This window comes from Engystomops pustulosus, chromosome 4 (assembly GCF_040894005.1).
Source record: "Engystomops pustulosus chromosome 4, aEngPut4.maternal, whole genome shotgun sequence".
Classification (NCBI taxonomy): domain Eukaryota; kingdom Metazoa; phylum Chordata; class Amphibia; order Anura; family Leptodactylidae; genus Engystomops; species Engystomops pustulosus.
Genome location: NC_092414.1, coordinates 200,692,779 through 200,713,674, shown reverse-complemented (window position 1 = coordinate 200,713,674; position 20,896 = coordinate 200,692,779). Strand labels below are relative to the sequence as shown.

General features: G+C 43.4%; 1 protein-coding gene across 1 annotated transcript; it reads right to left on the bottom strand.

Moving 5' to 3' along the window:
• Window positions 1-9,621: 9,621 nt before the first annotated feature.
• LOC140128057 (lysozyme C-1-like) lies at window positions 9,622-14,434 on the bottom strand. The gene is made up of 5 exons (XM_072149422.1): window positions 14,381-14,434; window positions 13,611-13,783; window positions 12,850-13,008; window positions 11,478-11,556; window positions 9,622-9,785 (listed from the first exon to the last, which is right to left on the bottom strand). The coding sequence occupies exons 2-5, from the start codon at window positions 13,747-13,749 to the stop codon at window positions 9,725-9,727; spliced, it is 438 nt and encodes a 145-aa protein (XP_072005523.1). The 5' UTR covers window positions 13,750-13,783; window positions 14,381-14,434; the 3' UTR covers window positions 9,622-9,724.
• Between the last annotated feature and the right edge of the window lie 6,462 nt (window positions 14,435-20,896).

The window sequence follows — 20,896 nt, the reverse complement described above, 5'->3', positions numbered from 1 at the left end:
CAATGGGGGTCTCAATGATAAGATCCCACAGGTCACGAAAACAAGGTGTCCGATGAGGTGCCACGTACCTCAGTTGCTCCATGAGAGTAATGGAGCAGAAAGTCGCGTAAGTCTGCTCCATACATCTCAATGGAGCCGATGGAAATTGTCGGGCGCCCTTGACCCTTCTCACATCTGCTGTGACCCCTGCACATCCAACATACATAAAAAATTTTTGCATACACCATGTCTCCATCCCAATTTTTGATAACAGCATCAAGAACAGGAGCCACTATAACTTATGTACCGTATATTCCGGCGTATAAGACGACTTTTGAAGACAGAAAAATCTTCTGTCTGGTCTGGGGTCGTCTTATACGCCGGTAATTGACTGCCCGCCGTGTATTCATGGCGGCGGTCTGGTCGCAGTGCATGGAGAGGGCTCACAGGCTCCGATCCGTCTCTATGGTAGCTCGGGTCTTCCGAAGACCCGAGGCTATTTCGTTTTAACCCCTTCATTACAATGTGCTGATAGCACATTGTAATGAATGAGAAGGAAAATCCCCATATACTGCCATACTATAGTATGGCAGTATATGATAGGATCGATCAGACAACCTAGGATTAAAGTACCCTAGGGAGTCTGAAAAATAGTATAAATAAAAATAAAAAAAGTTAAAAAAAAAAATTATAATAAAAAAACCTAAAATTTCAAATCACCCCCCTTTCCCTAGAACTGACATAAATATAAATAAACAGTAAAAATCCTAAACACATCAGGTATTGACGCCTCCGAAAATGCCCGATCTATCAAAATATGATAACGGTTTTTCAATGTGTTAAACCCCGTAACGGAAAATAGCGCCCAAAGTCAAAAATGGAACTTTTTTGCCATTTTGAAAAATATAAAAAAATCTATAAAAAGTGATCAAAATGTCGTACAGTCCTAAAAATGATATCATTGAAAATATTATCAAATTTCGCAAAAAATTACACCACCCACAGCTCCGTACACCAAAGTATAAAAAAGTTATTAGCGCCAGAAGTTGGCAAAATCAAAAAAATAATTTTTGTACAGGAGGTTTTCATTTTTGTAAATGTATGAAAACATTATAAAACCTATACAAATTTGGTATCCACGTAATCATACCGACCCAAAGAATAAAGTAGACATGTCATTTGGGGCGCTCAGTGAAAGACGTAATATCCAAGCCCACAAGAAAATGGCGCAAATGCGTTTTTTCACCATTTTCATTGCATTTGGAATTTTTTCCCGCTTCTGAGTACATGGCATGGAATATTTCATAAAATAAAAATTTAAGGTACAGTATGGTAACATTTACAGTAAAATGGACGATGGTAATGTTGTTGTTGTATGCCTTATGTTTATGAGCGACAGTTTTCCTGCTATATACCTGCATGTCATAAGAATTTAAATTAAAAAAAGGACCATGTTAAATTCAAATCTGTTTTTTTTTAAATTTTTACCGGTGTTTTGTATGCGTTGGAAAAGGGGTAGTCTTATACGGCGAATATTTCTTAAACTCTATATTTTAAACAGGAAAGTAGGGGGGTCGTCTTATACACCAGGTCGTCTTATACGCCGGAATATACGGTAGTTGGGATTCTGTTGTTACATCATTGAATCGCACCTTCATATCTCACTTTTTTCTAGTCAAACCATGCCAGACAATACATTTATTGTAAGTTCAAAAACATCTTTCAATAATTTAGTTTTGGCTGGCATATTCCTAATGTTTTCAATATTATCAGCAGTTTAGATCCTGTTCAAACGAAAAAAGTAAATATTAACCATGAATGAAAGAGAGCTTATCTGATCCCATGTAACAATCCATTTATAGTAACGTAACATTTACCTGTTTTATAGATATTATGACCTACGTGATAATACTTGGCACGGTCTGTTGAGTAAATGTTGTCAACTTCACAAAACTGGGTCGGTGGTGCTATTTATGTAGAGGTCATTGAGAGAGATAACATGTATTTGTGTGGAATCAGGATTTACACTTTCCGTACCCACTGTAAGGTAGGACATTCACTAAGTGTTTGTTATTACGATATTTGGGTTGGTATGACTATCTGCCTGGAAAGCAGAACATTTGGAAAAGTTAGCAAATTTTTTGACAAGTTTCCATTTTTTTCATAAATATACACAAGTTGTGTGACAGAGAAAGCGCATGAATCTCCCCTTCCCTGGCAGTTCTCAGTTTTTTCTGACCCACATGCCACTTTGGGCATGTTAGGTTCTACAGAATCGAACTGGCAGAGCTTGCACACTTATTTACTGAGAGGCCTGGGAACCAGCTGGGGGACTTTAAAAACTGGCAATCAAAACTATCAGCAGTGAGTTAGTCACCTCGTGCTGTTCCCTGGAGATGGATACTCGCACTTAATGATTCCTCCTGCATCATATGGTAAGATAGCTCCCTGGGAAGAACAATGGACTCAAGGGGTGCCCTGATTATATCAAGTACAAACACACCCCTCCACCCATGGGAGTTCTCTAGGATCCCTCCTACCAATGATCAGATCCAGGACCTTGGAGAAGCTCTATCCTATTAATGGGCAGTCACAGGGTTCTGGTCTTATTGGATATGGATGAATCCCTGGAGTACATTTAAACCAGTCATGTTCTACTTACTATGCTCCCATTGAGAGTTATCTATATCTCTGTGCCCAAGGTTGCTTGAAGAAATAGGTATTCATTACACACAGGTATGCATTATCATGGCTACCCAAATGCTAAATATGCATTTGTCCTCGGGCTGGGATGGTTCATAACTCTATAACAGTTCCAAACATGGGTTTGTATGGAACTTTATGGAAGACCTGGAGTCACCCAGACTAAGAAGGTGCTAGTTGATGGCTACCCCCTCAGAGACAGAGACCCTCTTGGTTATTTGAAGTGCAGCCTTCCAGTGAGTAATTCAAGATAAGGCTAGGGGGAAGTGAGGGACATTGAGGCACAAGACAAAACCTGGCATGTGACGCCTCCTTGTGCATCTATATTCCTATGATATTTTAGCATACATCTGTTTACAGACATGCAGTGTAAACATGGCGTTCACATTGGGGGGGGATTTATCATTGTGCCCCAGGTTCCGTCAGTTTAGTGGAGGAAAACCCTAGTCATTTTCTATGCAGATTTATCACTGTGTTAATGAATCTGGTTTCCAGTTTAGACCTTAAGCCGTGCCCCTTTTCTGAAGGCCACGCCCCCTCAGTCGGACAAGCCGGAAAATGGCTAAAAACAGGTCTATAACAGGATTATAAATTTCATTAGAGATCCAGTACTGCAAAACACCTAGAAATATTTATTCTAAATCAGTGTGAAGATATTTCAACATATATGTACCGTGATCACACAACTAACCGTGACTAAACAACTGCAAGATTCTGAATTAAAGATCCAGTAAGCTTCGGGATAACATAAACAAACACCCATATTTCCTCCACAAGGGGATCTATTGACTTTTTCAATGGCATACATACAAAGATGTTCTGTGTTTGCCATAAGTGTGCATAGAAAGTGTTTTGATGCCCCCAACAAACTGGGGCTTTTTTACTAAGGATCCAGGGACGTACTTTCAGCTGACTTTCTGACGTTTGTGGGTTTTGCATGGCTGTGACAGGTATTTAACAGGGCATTATGTCACACGCGATCGGATTGTGGCGCGGCTGTGCTAGCTTTCATGCAACAGAAATTGGGGGGCGTGCCGTCGGACGATCCAACGGATTCGGACTGAGCGTGGGATTTAACATTCAAATTGTGTTGCAAGGTCAAGCACTTACATGCACCGGGAAGAAGAAGGTGTACTCCAGGCGGACCTGAGCGGGGAAGCGACACATGAAGGATATCGGGCGCTTAATCTATGTGGATCGTGGCAGATGTGCATTATAAACGGACAATGCACTTTCTGTGAACTCCTCCGGATGGGTAAGTAAATGTGCCCCACTATTTTAATGTCAATTACTGAAATTGTGATTTGCCCTAGTTACCATAATTCCCCAACCTAGATGGCCTTAATCATATAAGATGGATGTTGAGTACTTGAATAAAAACTGGATTCTCTGAGGTTTGCGGTAAGTAGTAGCAACTAGTTTTTCACCTTCAATTCCAGTAAGTTTGAGATCCAAAACAAATATGGGGAACATTTACATTCCCAGTCCTGTCACGATCCCCGAGGTGCATTGTCCGACGAGGATGAAGTCCAGCGCGATTCAATAAGACCGTGCACCCGATATCCAGCTTTGTCGCTTCCCCACTGAGTTCACCTTCTTCTTCCCGTTGCATGTAAGTGCATTGTCTTGCAACACAATTTGAATTTTAAATCCTGTGCTTAGTCCAAATCAGTCGGGTTGTAAGAAGACCACGGCCCCCAATTTGTGTCGCATGAAAGTCGCCGCCAAAATCCGATTGCATGCGCCAAAAAACCCTGTTAACCCAACGGAAATTCGGTGTGCGGACCCTAAGTGAATATGCCCCATTATCTATGTGATGAGTAAAAAATGTGAAACCCAGATTACCGGAGTTTGTGTTCAGGCAATCAACATAGTGGTATGGCAGGTACCTCACCCCTCCAGACTATCAAGATATCATCTATTTATCTGCCGTACCACTCCATGGGGCACATTTACTTACACTTCCCGTCGCAATCCCCTAGGTGCGTTGTCCGATGAGGATTCACTACCACAATTCACTAAGATCGTGTGTCCAATTTCCTGCATGTGTCGCTTCCCCACTCAGGTCCGCTGGAGTTCACCTTCTGCTTCCCAGTGCATAGCTTTTAAATGTTAAATCCCACGCTTAGTCCGAATCAGTCGGGTTGTCCGACGGCTACGCCCCCCAATTTGTGTTGCATGAAAGTCGGCACAATTGCGCCAAAATCCGATTGCATGCACCAAAAACCCCAGTTACATGCGGCGCAAAATAGAAAAAGTCGGGAAACTCAACAAGAATGCGATCCGTGGACCCTTAGTAAATGTTCCCCATATGTTCAAAAAAACGGATTAGTCACTGAATATATTGTAAGTTCCTCCCTCCAAGACATGGTCAGGTTCGCCAGCGAGGGAGAAAATTTTGCCCCCATGCTGACACTTCTGAATATTATGAGGAATTGAGGTATGTAATGATATTACTTTGCAACTTAAATTAGATGAGGACAGCACATTGTGAATATCTTGTCAAAAGCTTGGTACCCTATGCACAAGGGGTGTGTGGGTGGCTTTACTACACCCCTTGTGCATAGGGTACCAAGCTTTTCCAAAGATATTCCAAAGATGAGCCAATGCCTGTTATGATCGGTCACATTGGAGGAGATGACAACCCTGTATGCATCTTGGGAAGGGGCATGCATTATTTCTATAACAGGTTCAGTTACATATCTTTGATCCTTCTGGATTTTATCTAGAACCCCAGACAGACCCATCCTGGAGAAATCTATACAATACAACTGATCTTGAAAATACAGTGTCTCATCATCTCCTTCAGTTTCTATTCCTGCCATCTTTACTGCACAGGCAGTACCGGGATCATGTTCCCCTGCCTGCAGTCGGCAAAGTGCACACAGTTTATGTGCATGGTGCATGGTGATTACTGGTTAGCCGCAGCAAAAGCTCCTACAACTAACAGGCAGAGATTTACAAAATAGTAGATGTTCACCGCAAACCTGTACTGTCTATTCTGGGCCTAAAGGGTTATCTGTATGGCCAGAACCCATATTTTGAAGCAAAAGGTCATGTCTTATATTTTGCATTGTCTTCAAAAGCAAAAAAAACAGAAAGTAGGTAAAACACAGAGTGAGCATGATATTGTCCCAACTTACAAAAGGGAGCCAAGAGACGTTTTATTATTAAAGGGGTTTAGGTTGTAAAGCCAGAGCAATATTTTTTTCTTTATATGACAATCGATGATGTCACAGCTAATAACTTCCTCCTTGCACAATGAACTCTATGTAGATAATACCACTGACCCATCATTACATCACTACTGACAATAAATGATGCCACAGTTTATCTCCTCTTCCTCCCTGTACAATGACCTCTATATAGATAACACTGACCCATCATTACATCACTACTGACAATAGATGATGTCACAGCTTATCTCCTCCCCCTCCCTGTACAATGACCTCTATATAGATAACACTGACCCATCATTACATCACTACTGACAATAGATGATGTCACAGCTTATCTCCTCCCCCTCCCTGTACAATGACCTCTATATAGATACCACTGACCCATCATTACATCACTACTGACAATAGATGATGTCACAGCTTATCTCCTCCTCCTCCCTGTACAATGACCTCTATATAGATAACACTTACCCATCATTACATCACTACTGACAATAGATGATGTCACAGCTTATCTCCTCTTCCTCCCTGTACAATGACCTCTATATAGATAACACTGACCCATCATTACATCACTACTGACAATAGATGATGTCATAGCTTATCCCCTCCCCCTCCCTGTACAATGACCTCTATATAGATAACACTGACCCATCATTACATCACTACTGACAATGGATGATGTCACAGCTTATCTCCTCTTCCTCCCTGTACAATGACCTCTATATAGATAACACTGACCCATCATTACATCACTACTGACAATAGATGATGTCACAGCTTATCTCCTCCCCCTCCCTGTACAATGACCTCTATATAGATACCACTGACCCATCATTACATCACTACTGACAATAGATGATGTCACAGCTTATCTCCTCCCCCTCCCTGTACAATGACCTCTATATAGATACCACTGACCCATCATTACATCACTACTGACAATAGATGATGTCACAGCTTATCTCCTCTTCCTCCCTGTACAATGACCTCTATATAGAAAACACTGACCCATCATTACATCACTACTGACAATAGATGATGTCACAGCTTATCCCCTCCCCCTCCCTGTACAATGACCTCTATATAGATAACACTGACCCATCATTACATCACTACTGACAATAGATGATGTCACAGCTTATCTCCTCTTCCTCCCTGTACAATGACCTCTATATAGAAAACACTGACCCATCATTACATCACTACTGACAATAGATGATGTCACAGCTTATCCCCTCCCCCTCCCTGTACAATGACCTCTATATAGATAACACTGACCCATCATTACATCACTACTGACAATGGATGATGTCACAACTTATCTCCTCCTCCCTGTACAATGACCTCTATATAGATAACACTGACCCATCATTACATCACTACTGACAATAGATGATGTCACAGCTTATCTCCTCCCCCTCCCTGTACAGTGACCTCTATATAGATAACACTGACCCATCATTACATCACTACTGACAATAGATGATGTCACAGCTTATCTCCTCCCCCTTCCTCTACAATGTCCTCTATATAGATAACACTGACCCATCATTACATCACTACTGACAATAGATGATGTCACAGCTTATCTCCTCCTCTCTGTACAATGACCTCTATATAGAGAACACTGACCCATCATTACATCACTACTGACAATAGATGATGTCACAGCTTATCTCCTCCCCCTCCCTGTACAGTGACCTCTATATAGAAAACACTGACCCATCATTACATCACTACTGACAATAGATGATGTCACAGCTTATCCCCTCCCCCTCCCTGTACAATGACCTCTATATAGATAACACTGACCCATCATTACATCACTACTGACAATGGATGATGTCACAACTTATCTCCTCCTCCCTGTACAATGACCTCTATATAGATAACACTGACCCATCATTACATCACTACTGACAATAGATGATGTCACAGCTTATCTCCTCCCCCTCCCTGTACAGTGACCTCTATATAGATAACACTGACCCATCATTACATCACTACTGACAATAGATGATGTCACAGCTTATCTCCTCCCCCTTCCTCTACAATGTCCTCTATATAGATAACACTGACCCATCATTACATCACTACTGACAATAGATGATGTCACAGCTTATCTCCTCCTCTCTGTACAATGACCTCTATATAGAGAACACTGACCCATCATTACATCACTACTGACAATAGATGATGTCACAGTTTATCTACACATCCTATGTGCACTGAAAGTTCCTAGGAAATTCTCCATAGACCATGAGTTGCTCCAGTCTTCTGCTGCCTCGGACTGCTGTAAAGTATCTCGCTAAAATCTGCTAGTAGAATAAGATGGCAGCCCCATAACCACAGACTGAAAATAATAGATGAAGAAAATGTTATTTATTTTTTATCTGTTTTTATTATAGGGAACCTGTCACCAATGTACTGTTTTATGATTATCACATGTTCCAAAAGCCCATTACATGACAAAAGCATATGTGCATTTGTCATGTTGGTGGGATGTGTAGATCAGATAACATAGGCATTATACTAAAGTACCTACACGTCCAGGCCACTCTCTGCTTGCCCCACTACCTGCATCTGCTACCCCACACTTCTCGTAAAGCCTCACCCCAGCAGTCACTTTCACCTCACTAAAATCTCTCTTTCATGCATGCTGATTACCTTACTAATAAAGAAACTTTTGCTGGACCCATCATCAAAAACATCTTTAGAATGTGCCCATTTCTTACAGTTGAAACCTCCAGACTTGTCCCTACCAGACTTGTCTTTCAATCCAAATGCTTCACAGATGCCTCTTATCGGTGCCAGTCACTACACGGGTTGCCTATTTCCTTCTGAATACAGTTTAAACCTATCACCCTATTCCACAAAGCTCTTAGTAGTGCTGCTCCTCTTGTACATCTTCTCTCTCATCTCAGTCTATTGCCCAATCTGTGCTCTTTGATCTCCCAGTGATCTTATTATTTTTTACTCATTAGATCAAAGAAGATTATTCTCTTCTTTAATTCAACCTCATGCTTCCAAGACTTCTCCCAAGCTTCACCAATTCTACGCAAACCCAATAATATTAATACCCAACCTCCAAAAGTTCAAATGTGCTCTTAAAACTAATCGAATTAACCTTTTCGGAGAATGCCCTAATTCATTATGGCCAATAACATTGCAGTATTCTATCTCTTTGTCACGCCCCTTTTTCCTGATGACTCTGTATTTGATATATGCGGCTGAGCACTAATAAAGTTGAGAGATTCTACATTTACTAAGAGACTGGTGTGTCTTGGGTTTGTGCTCTCGTCCTGGTACCAGGGAGCCATTTTTGGTCATAGAAGAGTTAATATGAAAGTCACTTTACAACATGAAGGACTGTTTTGAGTCCTAGATAAAATCTCTAACATCTTATTGCATGAATTTGTAACTCTCCATCCTGTGTCCTCCTCCCATCTGTCATCCTACAATCACCAGATACCCAGTTCCAGCCATCCTTGCAGTCCTACTAACCTTGGACTACCTAAGATGCCTGGTCGAAGTGGCAGAATTTTTCTTTATTATATTATTATTTATATTTTTATTTTTCCGATCCCTTATAAAGAATGGCTGGACCATTATGAAAACACTTATACCACTTGTGTCACCCATTCATCCTCACAGATGAATGTTCTCCCTTCCTTCCTACCTACCTCTATTATAAACACCCTTTATTATGTTTTGTAAGCACCTTACATTGCATGAGAGCAAAAAATGAGAACAAAACTTTTTTGTGCTATATAAATGTTTATTTTGTAACAGACTTGATATATTGCCACCAATCAACAGAATAAAGAGGAAGATTCATGTCTCAAATGTGTTCTTGGTATTTAGCATCCGGCTGTAAATCGACTTAAGTCCTGTCCTCTGCAATGATTTCTCCAGGCCACCCTGTGGATGAGAAATTTTGTAAATTATGATTTTACTACAGTTTTAACCTTTGATTTTTGTCTGGAGGCAGGCAAGGCTTTGAATTAAGCAGAATTTCACTCCCTGAATGTCTGGAAAAATTTCTGTACACCATATATAACCATTGCGTGTTGAATAACCGTGCACCTCAGTCATATGCACGGACGTCTCTTGACCCATTGGGGTCAACAGTCACTGGAAATACTGGAGTAGTAACCAGGAGATTCCCTAAAGTAAAAGTCTAAAGGGTGAGGAACAACCCAATGTCAAATCAAGTCACTGGCACAGAAGGTACTAACCCATTGCCGCTACCTCATATGTATGTGCTTCCTAAACAGAAGTAGCAATTAGGATTAGCCATATTTTTTTTTACCGGCGCCCACGCAACACAGAACATGGGTAAGCTGACCTTGTCATTCCACTTACTGCAGGAAAGGCACATAGCACTTTAACTACATGTTACATGTTAATGCTGGGTTGGATTACCATTGACTGTTGCACTGGCACTTTATGGTATTTTCCTGATAAACCTGTGTGTGGTTATCCACCCTGATAGATATTATACATCATATACCTGCTGTTTTGTGAAGTGTGGATGCTTTAGTAGAACTCCCGAGGACAATTTACCCTTGATTGTATTTCAAAGCTATATTGTCATACTGTTGTTTTTAAAATGTTAATGATTAATAAAAGAAAATTAAAATTTTAGCAAAACGGTGTAATGAGAAATTTATGAACCGGATAGCACACCGGATAGAGTGGGTTCACATAAACTTATAGACAAATGTCATGGTTTAATTTTGTGCTAATTTTTTGGTTTGGTATATTTTTTTTTATGTTTCTAAATGAGACAATACTTAAAAAATATCTGAGCACAACTTTCTACTAACACATGCTTGGTAGTGGTGAACAGGGGAGTCTGTAGAATACTTTTAAGAGAAAGAGAATATGTAGTCCATATTTTCTGGAATATAAGACGCACTTTTTAGCAAGAAAAAATCTTGCTAAAAAGTGGCTGCGTCTTATAGACCGGATGTCAGGAGGATCCAGCACTGCCAGACCCTCCTGACCGCTGTAAGGGAGATCGGGTGATGTCCTGATATAGAGCTGCACCAGATCTCCCAGAGAGGAGAGGCTCCGTACTACTCTCACCTCTCCCCGATGTCCTACAAGTCCAGGACCTGCGGTGATGTCAGAATCATGTGACTGATCACATGCTTCTTACATCACCACAGGTCTCATACTGCCATGCTGCACTGGGACAGGGTAAGAAGAAGGGGAATGGAGGAAGTATGTGTGTGTGGTTCTGTGTGTGTATATGTGAGTTGAGTGTGTATAGGTGATGCATAGTTGAGTGTGTATAGGTGATGCAGTGTTGAGTGTGTATAGGTGAGCTGAGTGTGTATAGGTATGGATGATGTAGAGTCGAGTGTGTATGTGGATGGATGATGCAGAGTTGAATGTGTATGTGGATGGATGATGCAGAGTTGAGTGTGTAAATGTATGTCTGTGTGTGCTGTGCTTTAGTGCGACCAACAGGGATATTTTAATTGGTGTAAAATATATTTTTCCTTTTTTTTGGAAGCCTAAATCTCGGGTGCGTCCTATAGTAAGAGGCGTCTTATAGTCAAAAAAAATACGGTATATACTGTAATGTATATGTTAGAATCTTACCAAGCAGAGATGCCATTGGGGTCTCTCACAACTCGTTTGGCGCACTCAATGTCATCATAGATATCATCATTCAGGAGACCTAAAACAAATATATACATGTGTAAGTTACTGGAATAATCTATGATCAAGATTTTAGGGTGCATAGTTTTTTATACAATAAATTCTCCTCATGTATTTGTATAACATGCCCACAGATCCCAATTATCTAGACGTATCTCAGAAGAGTATTACAGAGCTAGAATCTACACAGGGAATGAATACAGATCCTTACTATTAATAGCAGCTGAGCTCTGCTCCACATCTCATCTTATATATACTTGAATGCTCGCTTCCGTTCCCTAGTGGTGCAGGGTCGGTGTTTTGGATGCATGAATCATGCTATTATTTTCACTGGTATAATCCAACCTAACTCCCCATTCATGAAGGTGAAATAGAACTCTGCAGACCAGCTTTTTGAAACTCTAAGGCTACATTCACACGAACGTATGGGGGACGTATATACGGCCGACGTATATACGGCCGATATACGTCCCCCATACACTCCTATGGGCGCACGGCACCCTACGGGAGCGGTACGGTGCCGCACACGTGCGGCACCGTACCGTTCCGTACCCGGGAGAAAGATAGGACCTGTCCTATCTTTCCCCGTAATACGGCGCCGTGCGCCATAGGTTGCTATGGAGAGGGGCGGGGGTGAGCTGCGCTCACCTCCTCCTCCTCTCCCCGTACACTGCCGTTGCCCGCTACGGTACGGTACGGGCGGGCAACGGCAGTGTGAATATAGCCTAAGTGTGTGCCAAAATTTGCACCAAAAACCGTGTAGGAAAACTAGAAGCACTGATGGAAAAGCACCAATATTGTCACTCCGACACTTCATCAATAAGGTACAACAGGCGCAGCAAGGATAAAAACGCTATGCTTCCCGAATGCTTCCCATAGCATGGATTTATACTCCTGGTTCTGTTCTTTTTGTAAAAACTGGTGCCAAAGGCATGAATATGCTGGAGAATTTAATTGTTGTAGTTATTTCTGCAGTGATAGTTCTACATAGGAAATAATCAGACAAAAGCTGCTCCCAGAACTTAATGGGTTGAACTAAAACTTTCAATTGTGGAGACTTTTGTGTGAATCGGCTTCACTGCTTTGATAAACTACCGTATCATTGACATTTAAATACAGCAACAGATTAAAATACTTTTCAATTAATCTTGATCTACAAAAATTCTAATAATTTGATCTCAGGTTGGAGTAGTATTCCCATTATTTACTTTCTATCCTTGCCGTCAAAGATCTTTTTAAAGTTTGAAGTTTTGGAAGCAGGAGACAGATCAGAAGACAATTATTCATACTTCCAGTCGGTGTCTGTACTTACTCTGGCAGCTGATATGGCAGGCGTCTTCGGCTCCCGCTGTCTCACCATCATTGCACCACCATTTGCTGTTGATCTGGAATATTCCGTAGTCACGGCTTGGCCCATTGTTGTTCACAGCGTCTGTGTTGTAGCCACTCTCGTAGTAGGCGAGGCAAATCCCTGTCATGAGTAGTTTACAGTAAGTATTTTTAAAGTTCACATTCTAATAAATATGAAGTTAGTCATTATATGTAGCACAAATTGGAATTGATCTTGTACAGTTGGGCACATTACAAGGGCTTGTATGCCAAATAGGAAAGACTACTCTACCCCTGGCTAAAGGAGAGGGTTGATCTGGTTCCCTTTTAAAGTTGGGGCTACATGAAAATTTTGGCTATGATGTTTTTATTGTACAATTAAAGCTCTGCATATCAACTAAAATATGTAGCCATTAAGTTGGACATTCCCTCTGATTCTTTGAAGAAATGCTGTTGATCCCTGACCTGCAATTTGGAGGGAGCCCTTTAATGCACCACAACCATGTGCAACTTTCATCGGGTGGACCCTTAATTTTCATCCTCTTCTAGGCTCTGATCATAGAGATTGGTGCAGGAAACTGATAGAGAAGACTAAGCAGTTGTGCATAGGAACTTTTCTATGGTCAGACACAGTGATAACGTTTTATAATGTAAGGAGAAACATCTCTGCCATGTCAACAAGCTGTATGAGGTAGCTCTGCTGAATTCTTTATATTTTTAAAATGGGCATAAAGGTATACATACAGTTTGCAGCACTGTATCCATGATATCCGGCCAGTCCAGTCTCCTGGAAGATATTGTAGAGCTCACATTGGGAATATACTCTGGCATCAGAGCCAAGATACAAGCAGAGCAGGAACCCGAGGCAAAGGAAGACCTTCATATTACTCAGCAGATAAGCAAGATCCAGGAGAACTCTGTGCAATGCCGGAAAAATGAAAATAGATAAAATTGAGGAATTTTAAATTACTCATTTTCTAAACCTTATTATACAAGGGAAACCTAGAAGTCAGAGCATTATGGATCGTTAGGACCTATGTGACCTATGTCACTATGGAACATACAGGATACCCTTGTTGATCCCCAATGCCCTCACACATAAGTATGCAATAAAAATGAAGCTTTGTTCAAAGTCGCCCCTTTTTCATTTCCTGTGGAAGCAAAAACCAAGCATAAATGTTTATGGAGAAGTAAAGAAAAGTATCTAGCAGATGTAGAATAGTTTGTCTGGCAACTTCTGTAGGAGAAGGGGCATCTCCAGTGTAGAAACTCTACTGAACCGGTATTCAGATTATTGTACAGTTCTTGATGCAAATATAACACTTAGTTGGATAGTGCTTGAAGATTTCAACTCTGAAGCTTTCAATGGATCTTAAACATTTTATGCACAATGAAAACACAAAAGCATTATAGAATGAAATCATGTAAAGCTTCTATATGCATTCAATTAAAATAAAAACTAAGATCTATTTTTGGTAAAAAGAAAATTAATTGCAATTGTCAGTTATACTTACTTCCAAACTAGGATTTTCTTGAGGATACTTACAGCAGGGTGAGCTGCGCTTATATACACCTGGATGGAGACGTTATCTTACAGGTCGGCTAAGACGATCAAATTTACTAACCAGACGGTGCCAAGTATTATCACATAGCTAATCATAACTATGCAACAGGCAAATGTTACATTACTATAAATGCATTGTTACATGGGATCAGATAATCCCTCTCTTTCATGGTTAATATTTGCTCTACTCTCTTGAACATGTTTGAAACTGGTGATAATATTTAAAACATACGGGATCTGCAAGCCAAAAATTTATCAAAAACTGATGTCTAACTCCAACACTTAGAAACATTACAATACATGTAGTAAAGGGATGAATAGACCTCACTGTGGTCTGAATAACATCAGAGGGACCAAATCCCTTTATGATACTTCAAATAATACCCTATTAATCTGATAATACCAAATTATCAAAGGATTGGAACAAATGAGTGCAAATAGGCAAATATTGTCAGGCTCGGTTTTGCTAGTAAAAGATGAGATATTATGGCGTAATGACAGAATCACAATCACCTGTGATATGGTGGCTCCTGTGACAAATGTTGCATTGAGAACAAAGATTTTTTGTTAATCTCTAGTCTTTTAAGTCATACTTCAGAATCCAACGCCCAATGATCCTGAGGCTCCTGAGGACCCTGAGACTCCAAATCGTAATGGAGGAATCAGAATTACGATATTCACATAGAGAATACCACCAATGTACAATGACATAGATAACATCACCCACCACGAACCACCATTGCATCACTACTGAAAATAGATGATGTCACAACTTATTTCCATACCCTTCTTGTACAATGACCTCTATATAAATAACACTGACCCATCTTTATGTCACAGCTGACAAAAGTAGATAAACCAGGGTCAAACCACGATGCAAAGACCAATGACTAGAGATGAGCGAGCACTAAAATGCTCGGGTACTCGTTATTCGAGACGAACTTTTCCCGATGCTCGAGTGCTCGTCTCGAATAACGAGCCCCATTGAAGTCAATGGGAGACTCGAGCATTTTTCAAGGGGACCAAGGCTCTGCACAGGGAAGCTTGGCCAAACACCTGGAAACCTCAGAAAAGGATGGAAACACCACGGAAATGGACAGGAAACAGCAGGGGCAGCATGCATGGATGCCTCTGAGGCTGCTTAAACGCACCATTATGCCAAAATTATGGGCAACAGCATGGCCATGACAGAGTGACAGAATGAAGCTAGATAGCATCTAAAACATCCAATAATTGACCCTGACACCATAGGGGACGGCATGCAGAGGCAGCGGCAGCAGCGGCAGGCTAGAGAGTGGCATGGCGACATACCCTAAATGGACTCAGGCTTCAAACCAATGGGTGGCAGAGAGGAACCAAAGGAGGTGAGCAAGAAGCGCTGAAATGATTTCCTCTGTGAACAAAAGGTTGACAGTATATTTAGTCGATAACACAGCATGGTGGCGACATAGTGACCAAGTTCCATAACGTATCTGGTGAAACACCCGAAAAATGAGCCTGACACAGCTCGTTTGATAAGGGGACGACACGTGGAGGCAGCCACGGAGAGGACTTCCATGATTAAGAGCGACAGTATGGGGCATCCATATTGCGCTTCTATGATTGCAACTGCAGGTCTCCAGCATGGCGGCGACAGACGCGCCGAGTTCCACTATGTATCTGGTGAAACACCTGAAAATTCTGCCTGACACAGCTCGTTTGATAAGGGGATGATGTGCTGCATATCCTCTCGTGCTCCAGCGTCTGGGGTATAGACAGTTGAAAGTTGCGCATGGAGACATTGGTGGACGCTGTGGAGGCGAAATGGACGGGAAACAGCAGGGGCAGCATGCATGGATGCCTCTGAGGCTGCCTAATCTTGGGATGGAGCTGGCGGTCCGCTGCCAGGCGAGCTTTCGCCTGTCCAAGCCCCTGTCTCTCGGCTCCTCCCCACCCAAAATGGGCCTGGGGGCCAGAAGCGTTTACTTTAAAAAAATTATAATTTTCAAAGCAGGCGGGGTCGTTTGAATATTTCACCTAGGAATAATGGAATAGCATAGTGGTTCTATTTTTAATTGTTTTTACGGAAATGGTTCCATGGTTAAGAGCGACAGTATGGGGCATCCACATTGCTGCTATGATTGCAACTTCAGGTCTCCAGCATGGCGGCGACAGATGGGCCCCGTTCCACTAAGTATCTGGTGAAACACCTGAAAATTCTGCCTGACACAGCTCATTTGATAAGGGGACCATGTATGGAGGCAGTGAACTAGTAGTAGATTAAAGGTGCTGCAGTTAAAACTATGTTAGTTGGATCTTGGGATGGAGCTGGCGCTCCGCTGCCAGGCGAGCTTTCGCCAATCCAAGCCCCTGTCTCTAGGCTATTTCCCAAACAGCACTTCTAAGAACCTTTTGTATAAGATCAAGTGTAGTAGCGTTCTTATAAGTTTGGGATATGGCGGGTGAGGGGAATGTAAACAGATGCGCAAGAAGCGCTGAAATAATATCGGTAAATATAAGTTAAAAAAGTTTGCCAGCATATTTTGTGGATTACACAGCAGGGTGGCGACAAAGTTAACAAGTTTGATGTGGAATGCCCTGTAATAGCTCTTGGGCGGTGTGCCTTTTATCGCCTAGGCTCAGCAGTTTGAGCACCGCCTGCTGTCGCTTAGCGACGGCACTGCTGCTGTGCCTAGAGCTACCGACTGATGGCACCATGCCCACGGATGGTAATTCGGAGGAAGAGGAGGTGGAGGAGGGGTGGGAGGAGGAGGAGGTATAGTAGGCCTTTGAGACCTGGACCGAGGTAGGCCCCGAAATCCTCGGCGTCGGCAGTATATGACCAGCCCCAGGGTCAGACTCGGTCCCAGCCTCCACCAAGTTAAGTGTAGTAGCGTTCTTATAAGTTTGGGATATGGCGGGTGAGGGAAATGTAAACAGATGCGCAAGAAGCGCTGAAATAATATCGGTAAATGGTAAAAGTTTGGCAGTATATTTTGTGGATTACACAGCAGTGTAATCAACAGATGCGCAAGAAGCGCTGAAATAATATCGGTTAATCATAAAAGTTTGCCAGTATATTTTGTGGATAACACAGCAGGGTGGCGACAAAGTTAACAACTTTGATGTGGAATCCATGAAAACATCCCAAATTTCTGCCTGACACAACTCGTTTGATAAGGGGACGATGTATGGAGGCAGCTATATGGACGACTTTTGGAGGTAGCAATGGAGACAACGTGTGGAGGCTGCTATGGAGACAATTTAATTTGGATAGTGCCTGTATGTGGCAGTCCAAAAAAGTTTTCAAACCAGAGGAGCAGGTAGGTGGCCCTCCAGAAAAATGAAATAGATTGAGTGCCTGTATGTGGCAGTCCAAAAAAGTTTTCAAACCAGAGGAGCAGGTAGGTGGCCCTCCAGAAAAATTGAATAGACTGAGTGCCTGTATGTGGCAGTCCCAAAAATTGTTTAAAACAGAGGACTGGGTAGGTGGCCCTCCAGAAAAATTAAATGCATAGAGTACTATAGCTAGAGCCAGTGGGCCCTGTCAAAAAATTGCCAGTTTCCTCTGCTTTAGTGTACAAAGAGGAGGAGAAGGAGGAAAATGAGGAGGAGGAGTGCATAAATTATTCAGGTTGAGCTTCCTTCACCTGGTGGAGATTGGAAATTATGAGAAATCCAGGCTTTATTCATCTTAATAACCGTCAGCCTGTCAGCGCTGTCAGTCGACAGGCGTGTACGCTTATCGGTGATGATGCCACCAGCTGCACTGAAAACCCGCTTGGACAACACGCTAGCGGCAGGGCAGGCAAGAACCTCCAAGGCGTACAGCGCCAGTTCCTGCCACATGTCCAGCTTTGAAACCCAGTAGTTGTAGGGAGCTGTGTGATCATTTAGGACGATGGTATGGTCAGCTACGTACTCCCTCCCCATCTTTCTGTAAAGATCAGCCCTACTCTGTCGAGACTGGGGACAGGTGTCTTGCTGGGGTGACATAAAGCTGGCAAAAGCCTTGAAAAGCGTACCCTTGCCAGTGCTGGACAAGCTGCCTGCTCGCCTACTCTCCCTCGCTACTTGTCCCGCAGAACTACGCACTCTGCCGCTAGCGCTGTCAGAAGGGAAATACTGTTTCAGCTTGTGCACCAGGGCCTGCTGGTATTCATGCATTCTCACACTCCTTTCCTCTCCAGGGATGAGAGTGGAAAGATTTTGCTTGTACCGTGGGTCCAGGAGAGTGAATACCCAGTAATCGGTGCTGGAATAAATTCTTTGAACGCGAGGGTCACGGGATAGGCAGCCTAGCATGAAATCTGCCATATGCGCAAGAATTCACTCCCCTCACTGGCCTGACTGTCCATTTCCTCCTCCTCCAACTCCTCCAACTCCTCTTCTTCTGCCCATACACGCTGAACAGTGAAGGACTGAACAATGGTCCCCTCTTGTGTCTCGCCAACATTCTCCTCCTCTTCCTCCTCATCCTCCTCCACCTCCTCCGATATGCGCTGAGAAACAGACCTGAGGGTGCTTTGGCTATCAACAAGGGAATCTTCTTCCCCCGTCTCTTGTGACGAGCGCAAAGCTTCCGACTTCATGCTGATCAGAGAGTTTTTCAACAGGACAAGCAGCGGGATGGTGAGGCTGATGATGGCAGCATCGCCACTGACCATCTGTGTTGACTCCTCGAAGTTACTCAGCACCTGACAGATATCAGACATCCACGTCCACTCCTCATTGTAGACTTGAGGAAGCTGACTGACCTGACTACCAGTTCTGGTGGAAGTTGACATCTGGCAGTCTACAATCGCTCTGCGCTGCTGGAAAACTCTGGATAACATGGTTAATGTTGAATTCCACCTCGTGGGCACGTCGCACAACAGTCGGTGAGCGGGCAGTTGGAGGCGGCGCTGCGCTGCCCTGAGAGTGATGCGGCGCACCTTCGTGAGCAAATCAGACAGATTGGGGTATGTCTTGAGGAACCGCTGAACTATCAGATTTAACACATGGGCCAGGCATGGCACATGTGTCAGTCTGCCGAGTTGCAGAGCCGCCACCAGGTTACGGCCATTGTCACACACAACCATGCCTGGCTTCAGGTTCAGCGGTGCCAGCCACAGATCAGTCTGCGCCGTGATGCCCTGTAATAGTTCTTTGGCGGTGTGCCTTTTATCGCCTAGGCCAGTGATGGCCAACCTTTGACATGCGTGTCAGCACTGACACATGTAGCCATTTTCAGTGACACACGGCTGCTGGAGAAAAATTGCTGTAGTGCAGTTTCCTGGGGCCGGTCAGGCCGTCGGTCGATGATGTGGTCTGCAGCGAGCGGCTGCATCTCAGTCAGAGAGATCGCAGCTGCTGCTCCTGTCCTCCAGTCCTGCTCTGCGGAGGCCGCGCAATGACTCCAGAGTGGAGCAGTCCCAGCTTGCAAAGACGAAACCTATGCTGTGCCTCCGCGGGAACATCTACACAGGAGCTGAAGCGGCCTGAAGAGGAGTAACGGAGGTCCGTGGTGTCGTTGGAGCCTGTGCCAGTTAGGTAAGTTAATTTATTGAGTTGAGCTCTGCTGGGCTGGGCTGTGATGTACACTGCTTTGGGGGGCACTTCTCAGGACACAAATGTCCTTAAAACTAGCTGTTGCTGGACTGCCACAGGTTCGCCATCACTGGAATAATTCCCCCTCACCCTCACTTATCTTAGTTCATGGAACCCCACACAAGTTAAATAACAGCAAGACCAACAAAACTGACCAATTAACAAAGAAGTCACTAAGGAGGCAAGTTAAAGAACTATACATATTTGTTATTTAAACTCTAAATATCACAAAATAAGGTTTTTTTTTTCTAAAGGTGACACACCACCCGAGTTATGGATGGTTTTTGGCGAATTTTGACACACCAAGTTCAAAAGGTTGCCCATCACTGGCCTAGGCTCAGCAGTTTGAGCACCGCCAGCAGCGACGGCACTGCTGCTGTGCCTAGAGCTAGCGACTGATGGCGCCATGCCCACGGATGGTGGTTCGGAGGAGGAGTTGGAGGAGGGGTGGGAGGAGGAGGAGGCATAGTAGGCCTGAAAGACCTGGATCGAGGTAGGCCCCGCAATCCTCGGCGTCGGCAGTATATGACCAGCCGCAGGGTCAGACTCGGTCCCAGCCTCCACCAAGTTAACCCAATGTGCCGTCAGCGATATATAGTGGCCCTGCCCGGCAGCACTCGTCCACGTGTCCGTGGTCAGGTGGACCTTGTCAGAAACTGCGTTGGTCAGGGCACGGATGATGTTGTCTGACATGTGCTGGTGCAGGGCTGGGACGGCACATCGGGAAAAGTAGTGGCGGCTGGGGACCGAATACCGAGGGGCGGCCGCCGCCATGAGGTTGCGAAAGGCCTCGGTCTCTACCAGCCTATAGGGCAGCATCTCCAGGCTAAGCAATCTGGAGATGTGGACATTGAGGGCTTGGGTGTGCGGGTGGGTTGCACTATATTTCCTTTTCCGC

Excerpts from the sequence above, each read along its gene's own strand:
- LOC140128057 (XM_072149422.1), bottom strand. The coding sequence starts at position 13,749 with ATGAAGGTCTTCCTTTGCCTCGGGTTCCTGCTCTGCTTGTATCTTGGC. Across the intron at positions 13,009-13,610 it reads TGGATACAGTGCTGCAAACT|GGATTTGCCTCGCCTACTAC; the intron begins GTATGTATACCT and ends TACTCATGACAG. Across the intron at positions 9,786-11,477 it reads CCCAATGGCATCTCTGCTTG|GGTGGCCTGGAGAAATCATT; the intron begins GTAAGATTCTAA and ends TCTCATCCACAG.